At 47.6% G+C, this 13,387-nt stretch overlaps 1 protein-coding gene across 2 annotated transcripts in view; it reads left to right on the forward strand.

The window, feature by feature from the left end:
* The window catches only part of CAPN1 (calpain 1), a 28,704-nt gene that overhangs the window by 14,197 nt on the left and 1,120 nt on the right, over positions 1-13,387 (forward strand). For both annotated transcript variants that reach the window (XM_072789874.1, XM_072789873.1), the window contains exons 11-21: positions 7,187-7,365; positions 8,525-8,536; positions 9,350-9,561; positions 9,660-9,699; positions 10,266-10,331; positions 10,421-10,478; positions 11,242-11,306; positions 11,928-11,996; positions 12,211-12,289; positions 12,894-13,010; positions 13,305-13,363. In XM_072789874.1, the coding sequence (XP_072645975.1) occupies positions 7,187-7,365; positions 8,525-8,536; positions 9,350-9,561; positions 9,660-9,699; positions 10,266-10,331; positions 10,421-10,478; positions 11,242-11,306; positions 11,928-11,996; positions 12,211-12,289; positions 12,894-13,010; positions 13,305-13,363 (956 nt within the window). The remainder of the gene's footprint in view (positions 1-7,186; positions 7,366-8,524; positions 8,537-9,349; positions 9,562-9,659; positions 9,700-10,265; positions 10,332-10,420; positions 10,479-11,241; positions 11,307-11,927; positions 11,997-12,210; positions 12,290-12,893; positions 13,011-13,304; positions 13,364-13,387) is intronic.

Below are 13,387 nucleotides of genomic sequence, written 5' to 3' on the forward strand. Positions count from 1 at the left end.
TTTTGTCTACATTGAAAATCTGTTGTTTAGTGTATTAACTGCATTAATTATCTCAGCTAGATCTTCTGGGAACTGCTACAGCTTCTCCACCAGCACTTGCTGATTCACCTGGCACTTTCATGTTACAGAGTTGGCTCCTTTCCTTAAACTTCATGCTACCAACCTCTGCTACCTTCAAACTTTTCTTCTGCAGTTTCTGCACCTCACTCAGCCTTCATAGAATTGGACAGAATTAGGACCTTGCTGTGGCTTAGGCCTTTGCTTAGGAAATGTTGGGGCTAGTTTGATCTTCTGTCCAGACCATTAACACAACTTCTTCTATCTTCTTTTTTTTTTTTTTTTTAAGATTTTATTTATTTATTCATGAGAGACGCAGAAAAAGATGCAGGCTCCATGCAGGGTGCCCGATGTGGGACTTGATCTCGGGACTCCAGGATCATGCCCTGGGTTGGAGGCAGGCGCTCAACCGCTGAGCCACCCAGGCTTCCCAGACCACTAAAACTTCTACTCAGTGATAAGGCTATCTCACTTTCTTATCATGTCTGTTTACTGGAATAGCACTTTTAGTTTCCTTCAAGAACTTTCCCTTCGCATTCACAACTTGGCTGTTTGAGGCAGAAGGCCTAGCTTTTGACATGCCTTCCTCTTTAAGCTTAATCATTTCTAGCTTTTGTTTTAAAGTTGAGAGACATGGGACTCTTTCATTTGAACACTGAGAAGCCATTATATGGTTATTCATTGGTCTCATTTCAATATTATGTCTTCAGGAATAGAAAGGCCCCAGAAGAGGGAGAAAGAGGGGGAACAGCTGGTGGGTAGAGCAGTCAGAACATGTACAGCATTTATCTAAGTTTGCTGTCTTATGTGGGTACAATTTGTGTTGCCCCCAAATGAGCACAATAGTAATATAAAAGATCCCTGATCACCATAGCACCATAGATGGTGTGAAATAGGTGCTATTCCAGTGAACATACACTTAATTCTTTTGCGTATGCAAATCAGTTGTTTCAGCATGATCTGTTGAAAAAACTATTCTTTTCCCATTGCGTGGTCTTGGCTCCCACGTCAAAAATAAATTGGCCGTTGATATATGGGTTTATTTTTGGACTCAGTTCTTTTCTTTTAGTTTATATATCTGTTTCTTTTAAAAGATTTTATTTAGTTAGGATCCCTGGGTGGCGCAGCGGTTTGACGCCTGCCTTTGGCCCAGGGTGCGATCCTGGAGACCTGGGATCAAATCCCACGTCGGGCTCCTGGTGCATGGAGCCTGCTTCTCCCTCTGCCTGTGTCTCTGCCTCTCTCTCTCTCTGTGTGTGACTATCATAAAAAAAAAAAAAAAAAAAAAAAAAAAAAAAGATTTTATTTAGTTAGTTATTTAGAGAATATGAGAAAGGGGAGAAAGAGAATCTGGAGCAGACTCTGCATTGTGCCTCGAGCCTGGTGTAGGGCTCAGTCTCACAACCTCGGAATCGTGACCTGAGCTGAAATCAAGAATTGGACACTTAACTGACTGAGCCAGCCAAGGCCCCTGTGTATCTTTTTTTTGTGTGTGTGTGTGTGTGTGTGTGTATCTATTTTTATGCCTGTACCACACTATTGTAATTACTGTAGCTTTGTAGTAAGTTTTGAAATCAGGAAGTGCGAGCCTTATAACTTTTGTTTTCTTAATTATTTTGACTTCTGGGCCCCTTATAATTCCATGAGTCTGAGGATATGCTTTTCTACTTCTGTGAAAAGGACTGTTGGAATTTTGATAAAGATCACATTGACTCTGCAGATCACTTCTGGAAGTGTTGACATTTTAATAATACTGAGTTTTCTGCTCCATGAACATCAGATGTCTTTATTTTTTCTTGTCTTCAATTTCTTTCAGTATTGTTTTGCAGTTTTTAGTTTTCGAGTGTTTCGGCCCTTTGTTAAATTTATACCTAGGTATTTTATTCTTCTGGATACTATTGTAAAGGAATTGTTTTCCTAATTTTCTTTTTCAATTGTTCATTGCTGGTATATGGAAACATAACTGATTTTTGTGTCTTGATCTTATAACCAGCGCTTTGCTGAACTTGTTATTAGATATAGTAACTTTTTTGTGGATTCTTCATGTTTTCTATATATAGGATTGTGTTGTTTGCAAATAGAGATAGTTTTCTTCTTCCTTTACAATTTGAAGGCTTTCTTTTCCCCCTTGACTAATTACTCTAGCTAGACCTTCCCACATAGTGGCTATATAGCAATGGTGTAAGTAGACATCTTATTCTTGAACTTAGGGTGAAAGCTTTAGTCTTTCACCACTGAGTATGATACTAGCTGGCTTTTCCATAAACACTCTTTTTCATATTGAGGACATTCTTTTTTATTCTTAGTTTTCTGAATGTTTTTTTATCATGAACGTGTGTTGGACTTTGTGAAATGCCTTTTCTGTATCAATTAAATGAACATGTAGGTTTTTCCCCCTTTGTTCTATTAATGTGGCATATTACATTGATATTCTTTGTTGAACTATCCTTCATTCTTGAGATAAATCCTATTTCATGATACTAATCCTTTTAAAATACTGTTGGATTTGATTTGCTAGTATTTTGTTGAGGATTTTTGACATTGATATTTATAAGTGATGTTGTCCTGTGATTTTCTTATGATGTATTTATCTGGCTTTGGTATCAAAGTAGTGTCAGTCTCATGGAATGAGTTAGTTTATCAAAAAGAAATCATAGGGATCCCTGGGTGGCGCAGCGGTTTGGCGCCTGCCTTTGGCCCAGGGCGCGATCCTGGAGACCCGGGATCGAATCCCACATCGGGCTCCCGGTGCATGGAGCCTGCTTCTCCGGTGCATGGAGCCTGCTTCTCCCTCTGCCTATGTTTCTGCCTCTCTCTTTCTCTCTCTGTGACTATCATAAATAAATAAAAATTAAAAAAAAAAAAAAAGAAATCATAATGTAAATGAGAAATCATGTAGGATGGTAATAAAACACCGTATGCCTATATTAGAAAAGAAAGATCTGAAATCAATAACCTGATCTTCTACCTTAATAATCTAGTAAAAGTGCAAACTAAATCCAAAGCAAGCAGAAGAAAGAAAATGATAAAGATTAAAGTCCAAAGAAATGAAATAGAGAAACAGTAGAGAAAAATCAGTAAGACCAATAGTCAGTCCTTTGAAAAGTTCAGCAAAATTGTCAAATCCTTAGCCAAACTAAACAAGAAAAAAGACAGAAGACTCAGATTCCTAAAATCAGGATTTAAAGAGAGAACATCACTACGAATCCAGCAGAAACAAATGGATTATAAAGAAATCCTGTGAACTGTTGTGTGCCAACAAGTTAGCTAACCTAGATGAAAGGGACAAATTCCTAGAAAGAAATAAGCTACCAAGATTGACTTAAGAAAAATAGAAAACCTGAGTATACCTGTAACAATTAAGAGATTGAATCAATAACCAAAACTCCCAGTTATAAACCACTAATTATTGTTTTATTGTTGATTTCTAACTTAATTCCCTTATAGTCAGAGAACACAATCTATATAAGATCGTAGCTTCGAAATAAATAGAAGTTGGTTCTATGGCCCATGCCATGTTGAATTTTTCTCAACATTCCCATGTTCTCAAAAAGACTGATTAACAGTTATCTATTATATGTTATATGCCAAACGTTCCTCTAAATATTTTAAACATAAAGCTTGCTTAACTTTCACACTGACCCTAGGAGGTAGGTACTGTTTTACAGATAAGGAAGGTAAGGCATGAATCTAATAAGTGACGGAGCTGGGATTTGAACCCAGGATTCAGTCTTTTTTTTTTTTTTTTTTTTTTTTAAGATTTTGTTTATTTATTCATGAGAAACAGAAGCAGAGACATAGGTAGAGGGAGAAGCAAGCTCCCTGCAGGGAGCCCTATGTAGGACTTGATCCCAGGACCCTGGGATCAGGACCTAAGCTAAAGGCAGACTCAGAAAGCCACTGAGCCACCTAGGTGCCCCACAACCCTGCAGTCTATTCTCTTGACTGTTACACAATTCTGAGTGGTAGGGGGAATGTTTTATAATTGTGCATCATATCAAGCTCAATATTTTGTCTGCTTTATCTGTCAATTACTGGAAGAGGGAGGATAAAATCACACACCATCCTGATGGTTTTCCCAGCTTTTCCCTTTGTATCTATCAATTATTTTTCTTTATATATTTTGCTTTATGATATTAAGTACATCAAGCTTAGAATTGTTATAAGTTGCTAGTGAATTGAACGTGTTGTTGTTGTAATTTAATGGCTATCTTCTTTGGTAATAATTCTTTTACTTTTAAGTCTATTTCTGTCAATGTCTGTATAGCAATTCCAATTTCCATTTGGTTAGTAATTTTGTGTTATGTTTTGTTATACTCTTCGATGTCTAATCTTTCTATAGCTCAGCGTTTTGTTATCTCTTGTAAACAGTCTATAGCTGGCTTTTTAATAATCCATTTGAAAAATTTTGCCCTTTGATTTGAAAGTTTAACCATTTACATTCACAGCAAATACTGATAACTTTATATTTATTTCAGCAGACTTATTGCACATTTTCTGTTTGTCCCTCCTGTTATGCCTTATTTTGGATTAAGTTCTTTTCCCTTTCTCTCTACTAGTTTTTCAGTGTATGAGTTTGGAATATATAAGTGCTTTAATTAATATATTCTAAAGTTAGTTGATAGGGCGCCTGGGTGGCTCAGTTGGTTAAGTGGCCTTCGGCTCAGATCATGATTTCAGGGTCCTGGGATCAAGTCCCACATTGGGCTCCCTGCTCCGCAGGGAGTCTGCTTTTCCCTCTCCCTCTGCTCTTCCCCTTGCTTGTGCTCTTCCTCTCAGATAAATAAGTAAAATCTTAAAAAAAAAAAAAAAAAGTATGTTAAAGTTAGTTGATCAGTATCTTTACCCTCCTACTAAATAATATAAGACCTTAAGACTACTTAACTTGGATCACCCCCTCCTTTTGTTTAATACGCTGTTTTTAGCTAGTATTTTATTTTATTTTATATTAAGATTTTATTTATTTATTCATGAGAGACACAGAGAGAGGCAGAGACACAGGCAGAGGGAGAAACAGGCTCCATGCAGGGAGCCCGACGCGGGACTCGATCCTGGGTCTCCAGGATCAGGCCCTGGGCCGAAGGCGGTGCTAAACCTCTGAGCCACCCAGGCTGCCCATTAGCTAGTATTTTAATTAATTCTAAACAGTTTTCTTCCTGCTGTAAATTAAATATCATCATTATCTGATATGTTCCATATTCATTAGATTATACGCATAACGGTATTTTTGCTCACCATTTTCACAACTTTCACCTGAGATCATCTTCCATCTCCCTGAAATATACGCTTACACATTTCTTCTTTCCCTTTACCTCCTCCTCCTCCCTCTCCTTCTTCTTTAAACTTTCTCAGTGTCTATGTAAAATGCCTTTATAGCATGCTCATTCTTTTTTTTTTTTATAAATTTATTTTTTATTGGTGTTCAGTTTGCCAACATACAGAATAACACCCAGTGCTCATCCCATCAAGTGCCCCCCTCAGCGCCCATCACCCAGTCACCCCCACCCCCCGCCACCTCCCCTTCCACCACCCCTAGTTCGTTTCCCAGTTAGGAGTCTCTCATGTTCTGTCTCCCTTTCTGTTATTTCCCACTCATTTTTTCTCCTTTCCCCTAGCATGCTCATTCTTGATAATTCTTTGGATACAAAATTCTAGATTGCATTTCTTTAAGCCCATTGAAGGTACTGTTGCTCTTTATTCTGGTTCTGTAGCTCTGTGAGTCAGGGCTCTGTTTCCCTTGTCTCCTGTGATGCTTTGTCTTTTCTGTTTGAAGATTGTTTATCTTCTATATTCTGTAATTTCACCATCATGTATTGAAGTGTGGATTTCTTTTCATTCTGCTTTGGATTCATTGGGCTTTCTTGGTCTGAAAATTGATGAGCGGGAGTCAGATACTCAAACTGCTGAGCTACCCAGGCCCCTGCAATGTAGTGTCCACTTTTTAAAAAAGGCTTTATTGAGATCTAATTCATGTACAATGCAATTCACCTACTTAAAGTATAAAATTCAGTGTGGCTTTTCATATATTGTGTATCTATCACATCAATTTTAGAACATTTTGATTACCCCCAAAAGAAACCATGCACTCTATAGCTATCAGTCCTGAGCCCCTCTTCCTCCTCATTCCCATGTAACCAACACCCTGTCTCTACAGATTTGCCTGTTCGGATACTTATCCACATTATAGTACATATCAGTACTCCATTCCTTTTTGTTGCTGAATAATCTTCCATTGTTTGGTTACATCACATTTCTTTTTATCCATTCCTCAGTTGGACAGTTGGGTTATTTCTACCATTTCTCACACTTGATATTATCTATCATTTTGTTTAATGTCACCTGTGTATGGGGGAGGGAAATGCAATGGCTTAGTAGTGTCTCTACAAAGCAATTTTGTGTATTGAATCCAGCTCCTGGAGGTTTAGGGAGTCATGGGCAACTCAATCACCAAACTGCCAGAAAAGCAAGTCTCTGTCACTCTTTGCAGTTATGAGGCTCCTGTTAGACCCTGCTTTTTCTCTTTCTTTCCTCAGTCATTGTCCACACAGCAGTTTGGACAATAAGCAACCTTTGCAAATCCAAATCCATTCATGCCCCTCCTGGTGCAGGCCCGTGGGGGATAAGGGAGTGAGGTGGGAGGGGTGGGGAGGTCTTTTTGCTCTCTGACTCAAACCACACTCCTTTCCACCCACCCTGCTCCCACTCCTTTGCTTCCTTTCTGGACTCCTGATGCCCGCCAGAGCCAGATGCTGCATCAGACACTGGCTGTCCCCTCAGGTGTGGGGCTCTTTATTCTCCTTCTCCTGCTTCCCAGTGTCTTCCCAGGGCTTCTTCAGATCTCCCTCAAATGTCACCTCCTCAAAGATGCCTCCCCAGATCAGTTCCAGGTTGCTTATTCTTTGTAATAGTTCTGTTAATTACACTGACTTGCAAATACTTTGCCTCCCCTCCCAGAGAGTGAGCTCAGGAGGGTAGAGATTGTGCGTTCCCACTGAACATCTGTCACATGGCACACAGTGGACAATTAGCAATATTTGTTGGATGAATGGATGAGCAGACACAGTGGGGAGGGGAAGCCTCCACTCTGCGCTGCTCCTCCTCATTCCTGCCAACAACCCACCTCCTACAGCCACCTTCTGGGTCAATCCCCAGTTCAAGATCCGGCTGGAGGAGACAGATGATGTGGACGACGACTACGGGGGTCGCGAATCAGGCTGCAGCTTCGTGCTAGCCCTCATGCAGAAGCACCGCCGCCGCGAACGCCGCTTTGGCCGCGACATGGAGACCATTGGCTTCGCGGTCTACGAGGTGAGCCAGTGGATCTCACAGAACTGGCAGGGAAGGCAGGCCTCCTGGTGCACTGTAGGCGAGCCCCAGCAGGGGGCGCCGGAGGACAACGCCGCCACAGCCCTGAGACAGGTGGCCCTAGACCCTAACCCCTGGAGGCACCTGCTGAGGTTGCTCTTGGATAGAGGGAATCTGGCTTTGTTGACACCTAGGAGGTAGCCTCTAGGGGACAGACTTTGGCTCAGCTTCAGAAAGAAGTAGGCAAGTGGGCTGCCGTAGAGGAGTAGTGAGCTCCCTATCTTAGGAGTATGTAAGCAAAAGCTGGCCTATGAGGGCCTTGCTTCACTCACTGTGTTCAAGACAGACATTTCTGGCCCTTCCTGGTGGGGGTAGAGAATGGCCACAGTCTTGGCCCAGAGCTCCTGGCTGCAGACCGGTGTGGACCTCTGATGTCCCTGGACTGTGGAATATTGCAGTTGGCCACTCTGGGGGCTGTCCTGGGTGCTCTGATTCAGAGCCAAGGCCCAGGGCGTTCTGAGGATGAGGGAGGACCCTGCTTGGGCCCCCTTTCCTAAGGTCCTGAGGCCCCTCTCTGGCATGAAGATGGTTCTCAGTCACCAATGGCCCTGGGCCCTGCCTTCTGGTTTCTTCATCCTATCATTTTTTTTTTAAGATTTTATTTATTTAGGGATCCCTGGGTGGCGCAGCGGTTTAGCGCCTGCCTTCGGCCCAGGGCGCGATCCTGGAGATCCAGGATCGAATCCCACGTCAGGCTCCCGGTGCATGGAGCCTGCTTCTCCCTCTGCCTGTGTCTCTGCCTCTCTCTCTCACTGTGTGCCTATCATAAATAAATAATAATAAAATTAAAAAAAAAAAAAAAAAGGAAAAAAAAAAAAAAAAAAGATTTTATTTATTTATTTGAGAGAGAAAGAATGTGTAAGAGAGAACTAACAGTGGAGAGGGAGAAGCAGACTGTCCATTAAGCAGAGAGCCTGATGCAGGGCTTGATCCCAGGACCCTGGGATCATGACCTGAGTCAAGGCAGCCGCTTACCTGACTGAGCCACCCAGTTGCCCCTCATCCCATCATTCTTAAGAACTCGGGGCTTCTGCCCAGCATACGCTGTACCCCTGCCTCTGGGCCAGGCATACATCTCTAAATTCCTCCATCTCTCTGGCAGGTCCCTCCGGAGGTAGGTTTGAAACCTGGATCACCTGGATTTACGTATCCCTGAACACACAAGGCCTGACGGTGCCCAGAGGGGAGCAAGTTGGCAGCAAGTCCACACGTAGAGAATTAAGAAGTCATCTCGTTTTACTGTTTATTAACTGCCCTCCTCCCCCAATCCAGGGCAGGGTGGGGGCAAACATTACTGTCCTGGGAGCCAGGGCTGGTAATGAGTGAGGGGGCCGGATTTGAACCCTGGCCCTTGGAACCCCGCCTCCCACCACATCTGAGGCTCTTCCTGTCTTGCCGTTCCCACGGAGTAAGTGCTGGCTGCAGCTGCCAGGGGTGCTGGTTAGGAGCAGAGCAGTGGATACCCTTGAGCAAGCTGCTAAAGCACTAAGCCTCTTTGTCAGTGTCTGTAAAATGGGCATGACAGCAACGGCTCACAGGGCTGTCATGAGCTTTAAAGGAGGGGCCCCCTGGAAGGTACCCTGCACTGCCTGACTTGGGGAAGCTGTGAGTGATAATAATGGGAAAGTTACTGCAATGGTGTCTATATCTATAGACATCTATATCTATAAGGTATCTATGTCTGCCTCCATATTATCTCCTCACCTCTGCCCCGTGCAGGAGGTAGGGTTGTCACCTTCACTTCACCTGACGGGGAAACTGAGATAGAATGATTTGTCAGGGTCATACGGACTGCGGGTGACCACCATGACCAGCTCTCCGCCCCCATGGCTAGGGCCTGGAGCCTGAGATCTGGGGCTGTGGGGCAGCTCCTGAGGGTGGCTGAGTGGCCAGCTGCAGCCCCCACTCCCTCCTTGCCTCCCACCAGCTGGTGGGCCAGCCCGCCGTGCACCTGAAGCGCGACTTCTTCCTGGCTAATTCGTCCCGGGCACGTTCGGAGCAGTTCATCAACCTGCGGGAGGTCAGCACCCGCTTCCGCTTGCCACCCGGGGAGTACGTGGTGGTCCCCTCCACCTTTGAGCCCAACAAGGAGGGTGACTTTGTGCTGCGCTTCTTCTCGGAGAAGAGCGCCGGGACGGAGTGAGTAGAAGGCCCCTCCCCAGCGTCCACTTGCCACCTGCCACAGGTCCCCCTGCACACCCCCCTGACTGACCCCTCTGTCTCCCCCCCCTCTGCAGGGAGCTGGACGACCAGATCCAGGCCAATCTCCCTGATGAGGTGCGTGCCACCCCTGTGCCTTCCTCCTCTGCCTCATCCTGGTTATATCCTGGGGACCTGGGTGTCCTGGCTCCTGGGCTCTGGCTGGCAGGGCAGAGCCCCTCCTGGCAGGAACCATAAAAGTAATCCCAATCCCTCATCTGCCCAGGACTTTATAGTTTGCAAAGGACTTAGAGATAGTGGTAGTGCGGGGTTCCTGAGCTCTTCTCTATTCTAGGTCTGTGCTGAGCTCTTTACTTGGTCACTCTGTTTCTTCTACAACGGCCCTGTCAGGGTGCTGTCACCATCTCCCCCTTCAGTGAGAAACTCAAGTTCAGGGAGGTTAAGGAACTTGCCCAAGGCCTCACTCCCGTCACTGAGCTGAGATGCGCCCTCCCTCAGGCCACAAAGCCCTGGGCAGGAGGAAGGTAGGGTCTAGATTCCCACTTTACAGGTGACGAGAGTGAGGCTCAGAGATGCAATAAGGTGGGCACATGGTGATGGTGGTCCCAGACTCGCCCCAGCTGCTATCCGTGCAGGGGCCTGGCTGAAACACCCCTGACCTGCTCTCCCCCTTCTCCATCCAGCAAGTGCTCTCAGAAGAAGAGATTGATGAGAACTTCAAGGCCCTCTTCAGGCAACTGGCAGGGGAGGTAGGCTGGGTGGGGTGGGAGCGAGGGGCCCTGGGGCGCCAGGGGACAGCCTTTCCCCAGGGTGGGTGCCATCCTCCCTCCTCCCCCAGGACATGGAGATCAGCGTCAAGGAGCTGCAGACCATCCTCAACAGGATCATCAGCAAGCGTGAGCATCCCCAAGCTGCAGCTTTCTACCCTGTGTCCTCACTTCCTCCAAACTCCAGAATCTAAGCCTCTGTTCCCACGTTGGGCCAAACCAAGCCCTTGGTCTCTGTGGGTAGGGGGAGCCTCCACCACCTCTCTTTTCCTCCCAGACTCCTTCCACTCTCTTGCAGGGCCCTGTTCCCCAGGCCCAAGTGCTGTGACTGGTGTGGGTGGAAGCTGAGCTGCTGACGGTACCACAGTACAGGGATAGGCCCCCTTTCCTCCAGAAGATATACCCCAAGGCCAGGCCAAATGGCTTTGAGCAGAATGAGGCATTCGAGCAGAATGAGAATTACTCCCCAGAGTGCATAGCTAAAGGCAGCACCCCCTTCCTTTGCCCCCACCTCTGCCCTCCATCCACACAGTTTCCTCAGCCCAGACCCCTCCCTTCTTGTCCCCTTTGGGGCCTGCGGCAAACCCCGGCCCCGCCGTGACCACCGTGGCCTCACATTTCTACTGTGTTTGTCCTGTTTCCATTCAGCACTGATTTCCTTTCATTCTTGGCTCTTGGTGGCAGGGACGCAGCTGCTGGGACACTTGCTTGATTGCTCAAATACTTTAACCCGTGCTAACGATAAACATGATCTGACACACCCACTCTGCTAGACTGTCCACACCAGGCGCCAGAAGCGGGCATCCCTGGGCCCCGTCCCTCCTGGCACCCCCAGCACAGGGCAAGCTTGGAAAGCTCAGTGGTTAAGGGGCTGGACCCGATTTTCTTGCAGACAAGGACCTACGTACCAAGGGCTTCAGCCTGGAGTCATGCCGCAGCATGGTGAACCTCATGGACGTATCCTTTGCTCTTGTTTCCTGAGGCTACTTTGGGTTGCGGGGGCGGGGGGGCATGCAGAGCGGGGTGGGGGGATACCCCGTGATCTCTCCTGGGAACAGCACAGAGGAAGAGACAAAGCTCTGTCGAGTCTGGACAGACCAGTTCTTTTCCTGGGCAGCTTCCATTGACTGGGAGAGGGAAACAAGCACAGGCTTTGTGTGGAAGGAGAGGTAGGGCAGGGCCTAGGTCCTCTAGTGACTCTAAGGTTGGTGCTTTCTGCACCCCTCCCAGCCCAACACAGCAGGCTGTGCCCCTTTTCATTCCCCTCATCTTGAGGCCAGCCTCCCCTTCCTCCCAATTGTTCCCTCACCCTATGCCTGGTTTAAGCTTGTTCTTTTACTTTTCAAAGGTTTTATTTATTGGAGAGGAGAGAGAGAGAGAGAGAGAGCATGAGCTGGCGGGGGGCGGGGAGGGACAGATGGAAAGGGACAAGGAGGCTCCCCGCTGAGCAGGGAGGCCAATGTAACTTGAGGCTTGATCCCAGGACACTGAGATCATGACTGGGGCCAAAGGCAGACCCTTCACCAACCAAACCGCCCAGGCACTCCTGGTTTAAGCTTCTTAACAGTAGCGCCCCAGAGGGATGGCAATGGGAAGCTGGGCCTGGTGGAGTTCAACATCCTGTGGAACCGCATCCGGAATTACCTGGTAGGTGGTCCCTGGTCCCTGCCAGCCCCTCAGCGCCTCAGCCCCATCCATGAGGGGTGGGCTGCAGGCTCCCGGGCCGCCTGTCCAGATCCCAGCCCCTGGCCCACTATTTGGGTCCCTCCCCGGTACCTTTGGCAAGCCCCCACCCTGGCTTGGACCGGAAGGGCTGGGTGCCTCCCTTGGCCTGGGCCTCACCCTCTCTTCCCCACTCCAGTCCATCTTCCGGAAGTTTGACTTGGACAAGTCGGGCAGCATGAGTGCCTACGAGATGCGGATGGCCATTGAGTCTGCAGGTAAGGCCTGAGGGCTGGATGCCCCCCTGCAGAGCCCCAGACAGATGGCTCCAGGCTGACTCCATGTCATGACCCAGGGTGGCAGCCCACCACACCAGCCCTTGGGGTGGTGATGGTGATGGGGTGTGGCAGTAACAGCCATCTTCTGCCGTCTTCCCATGATGACCATGCTGATAAGTGCTTTATCAGCATTTCTATTTGCCCTCACTGCAGCCTAACAGGGAAAGGGTCTTTACTATCTCCACTGTACACAGAGGAAAGTACGGCTCAGAGAGGGAAAGAGACTGGCCTGTGGCCACACAGCCAGGGAGGGGCGGAGCTGGGCTCCAGAGCCTCCGATGAGAGAGGTGCATGTCAGGGCTTTCTACACAAATAAAACTGGACCCCTTGGGCCCTCCCTGGCCAGCTGATTGCCTGGAGCAGTCAGGCCCTCATTCACTCTGCAGCTGGCACTTGCTTGCCCAACTGCTCCCAGCTCCTGACCCTACTCAGGGGGTCTTCATGCCTCCGAGCTTCAGGGCTCTCCCTGCCCAGCCCCAGTCCCCCTGCTGTCCCCTCAGGCCAGGCCACGCCTCCCTGGCCCTTACCCACTCTCCTGGGCCAGGCTTCAAGCTCAACAAGAAGCTGTATGAGCTCATTATCACCCGCTACTCGGAGCCAGACCTGGCCGTGGACTTTGACAACTTTGTGTGCTGCCTAGTACGCCTGGAGACCATGTTCCGTGAGTGCCCCATCCAGCTCCTGTCTCTAGCTCTGTCTTCTGTAAGCTGGGGGGAACAACAGGTGCCATGGTATGTGCTAGAGAGGTGAAGGTCTCTGCACCTGGAAGGCTGGGTGCCAGGAGGCTGGGGGCGTGGGGACCTGGCAGCAGGGGAGGGCTCGGGCTTCTGGCAGTCACAGGTGAGGCCTTGGGATACTGTGGGGATGTGGGGGGAGGGGCAGGGGACAGAGGGGTTCCTGGTCCTGCCTGAACGTCCCACTGATTTCTCGATGCCAAAACCTCTTTTGAACGCAGGGTTTTTCAAAACTCTGGACACAGATCTGGATGGAGTGGTGACTTTTGATTTGTTTAAGGTGAGAACTTTCCTTGGCTGTGGC

Source organism: Canis lupus, chromosome 21, assembly GCF_048164855.1.
Source record: "Canis lupus baileyi chromosome 21, mCanLup2.hap1, whole genome shotgun sequence".
Taxonomy (NCBI): Eukaryota; Metazoa; Chordata; class Mammalia; order Carnivora; family Canidae; genus Canis; species Canis lupus.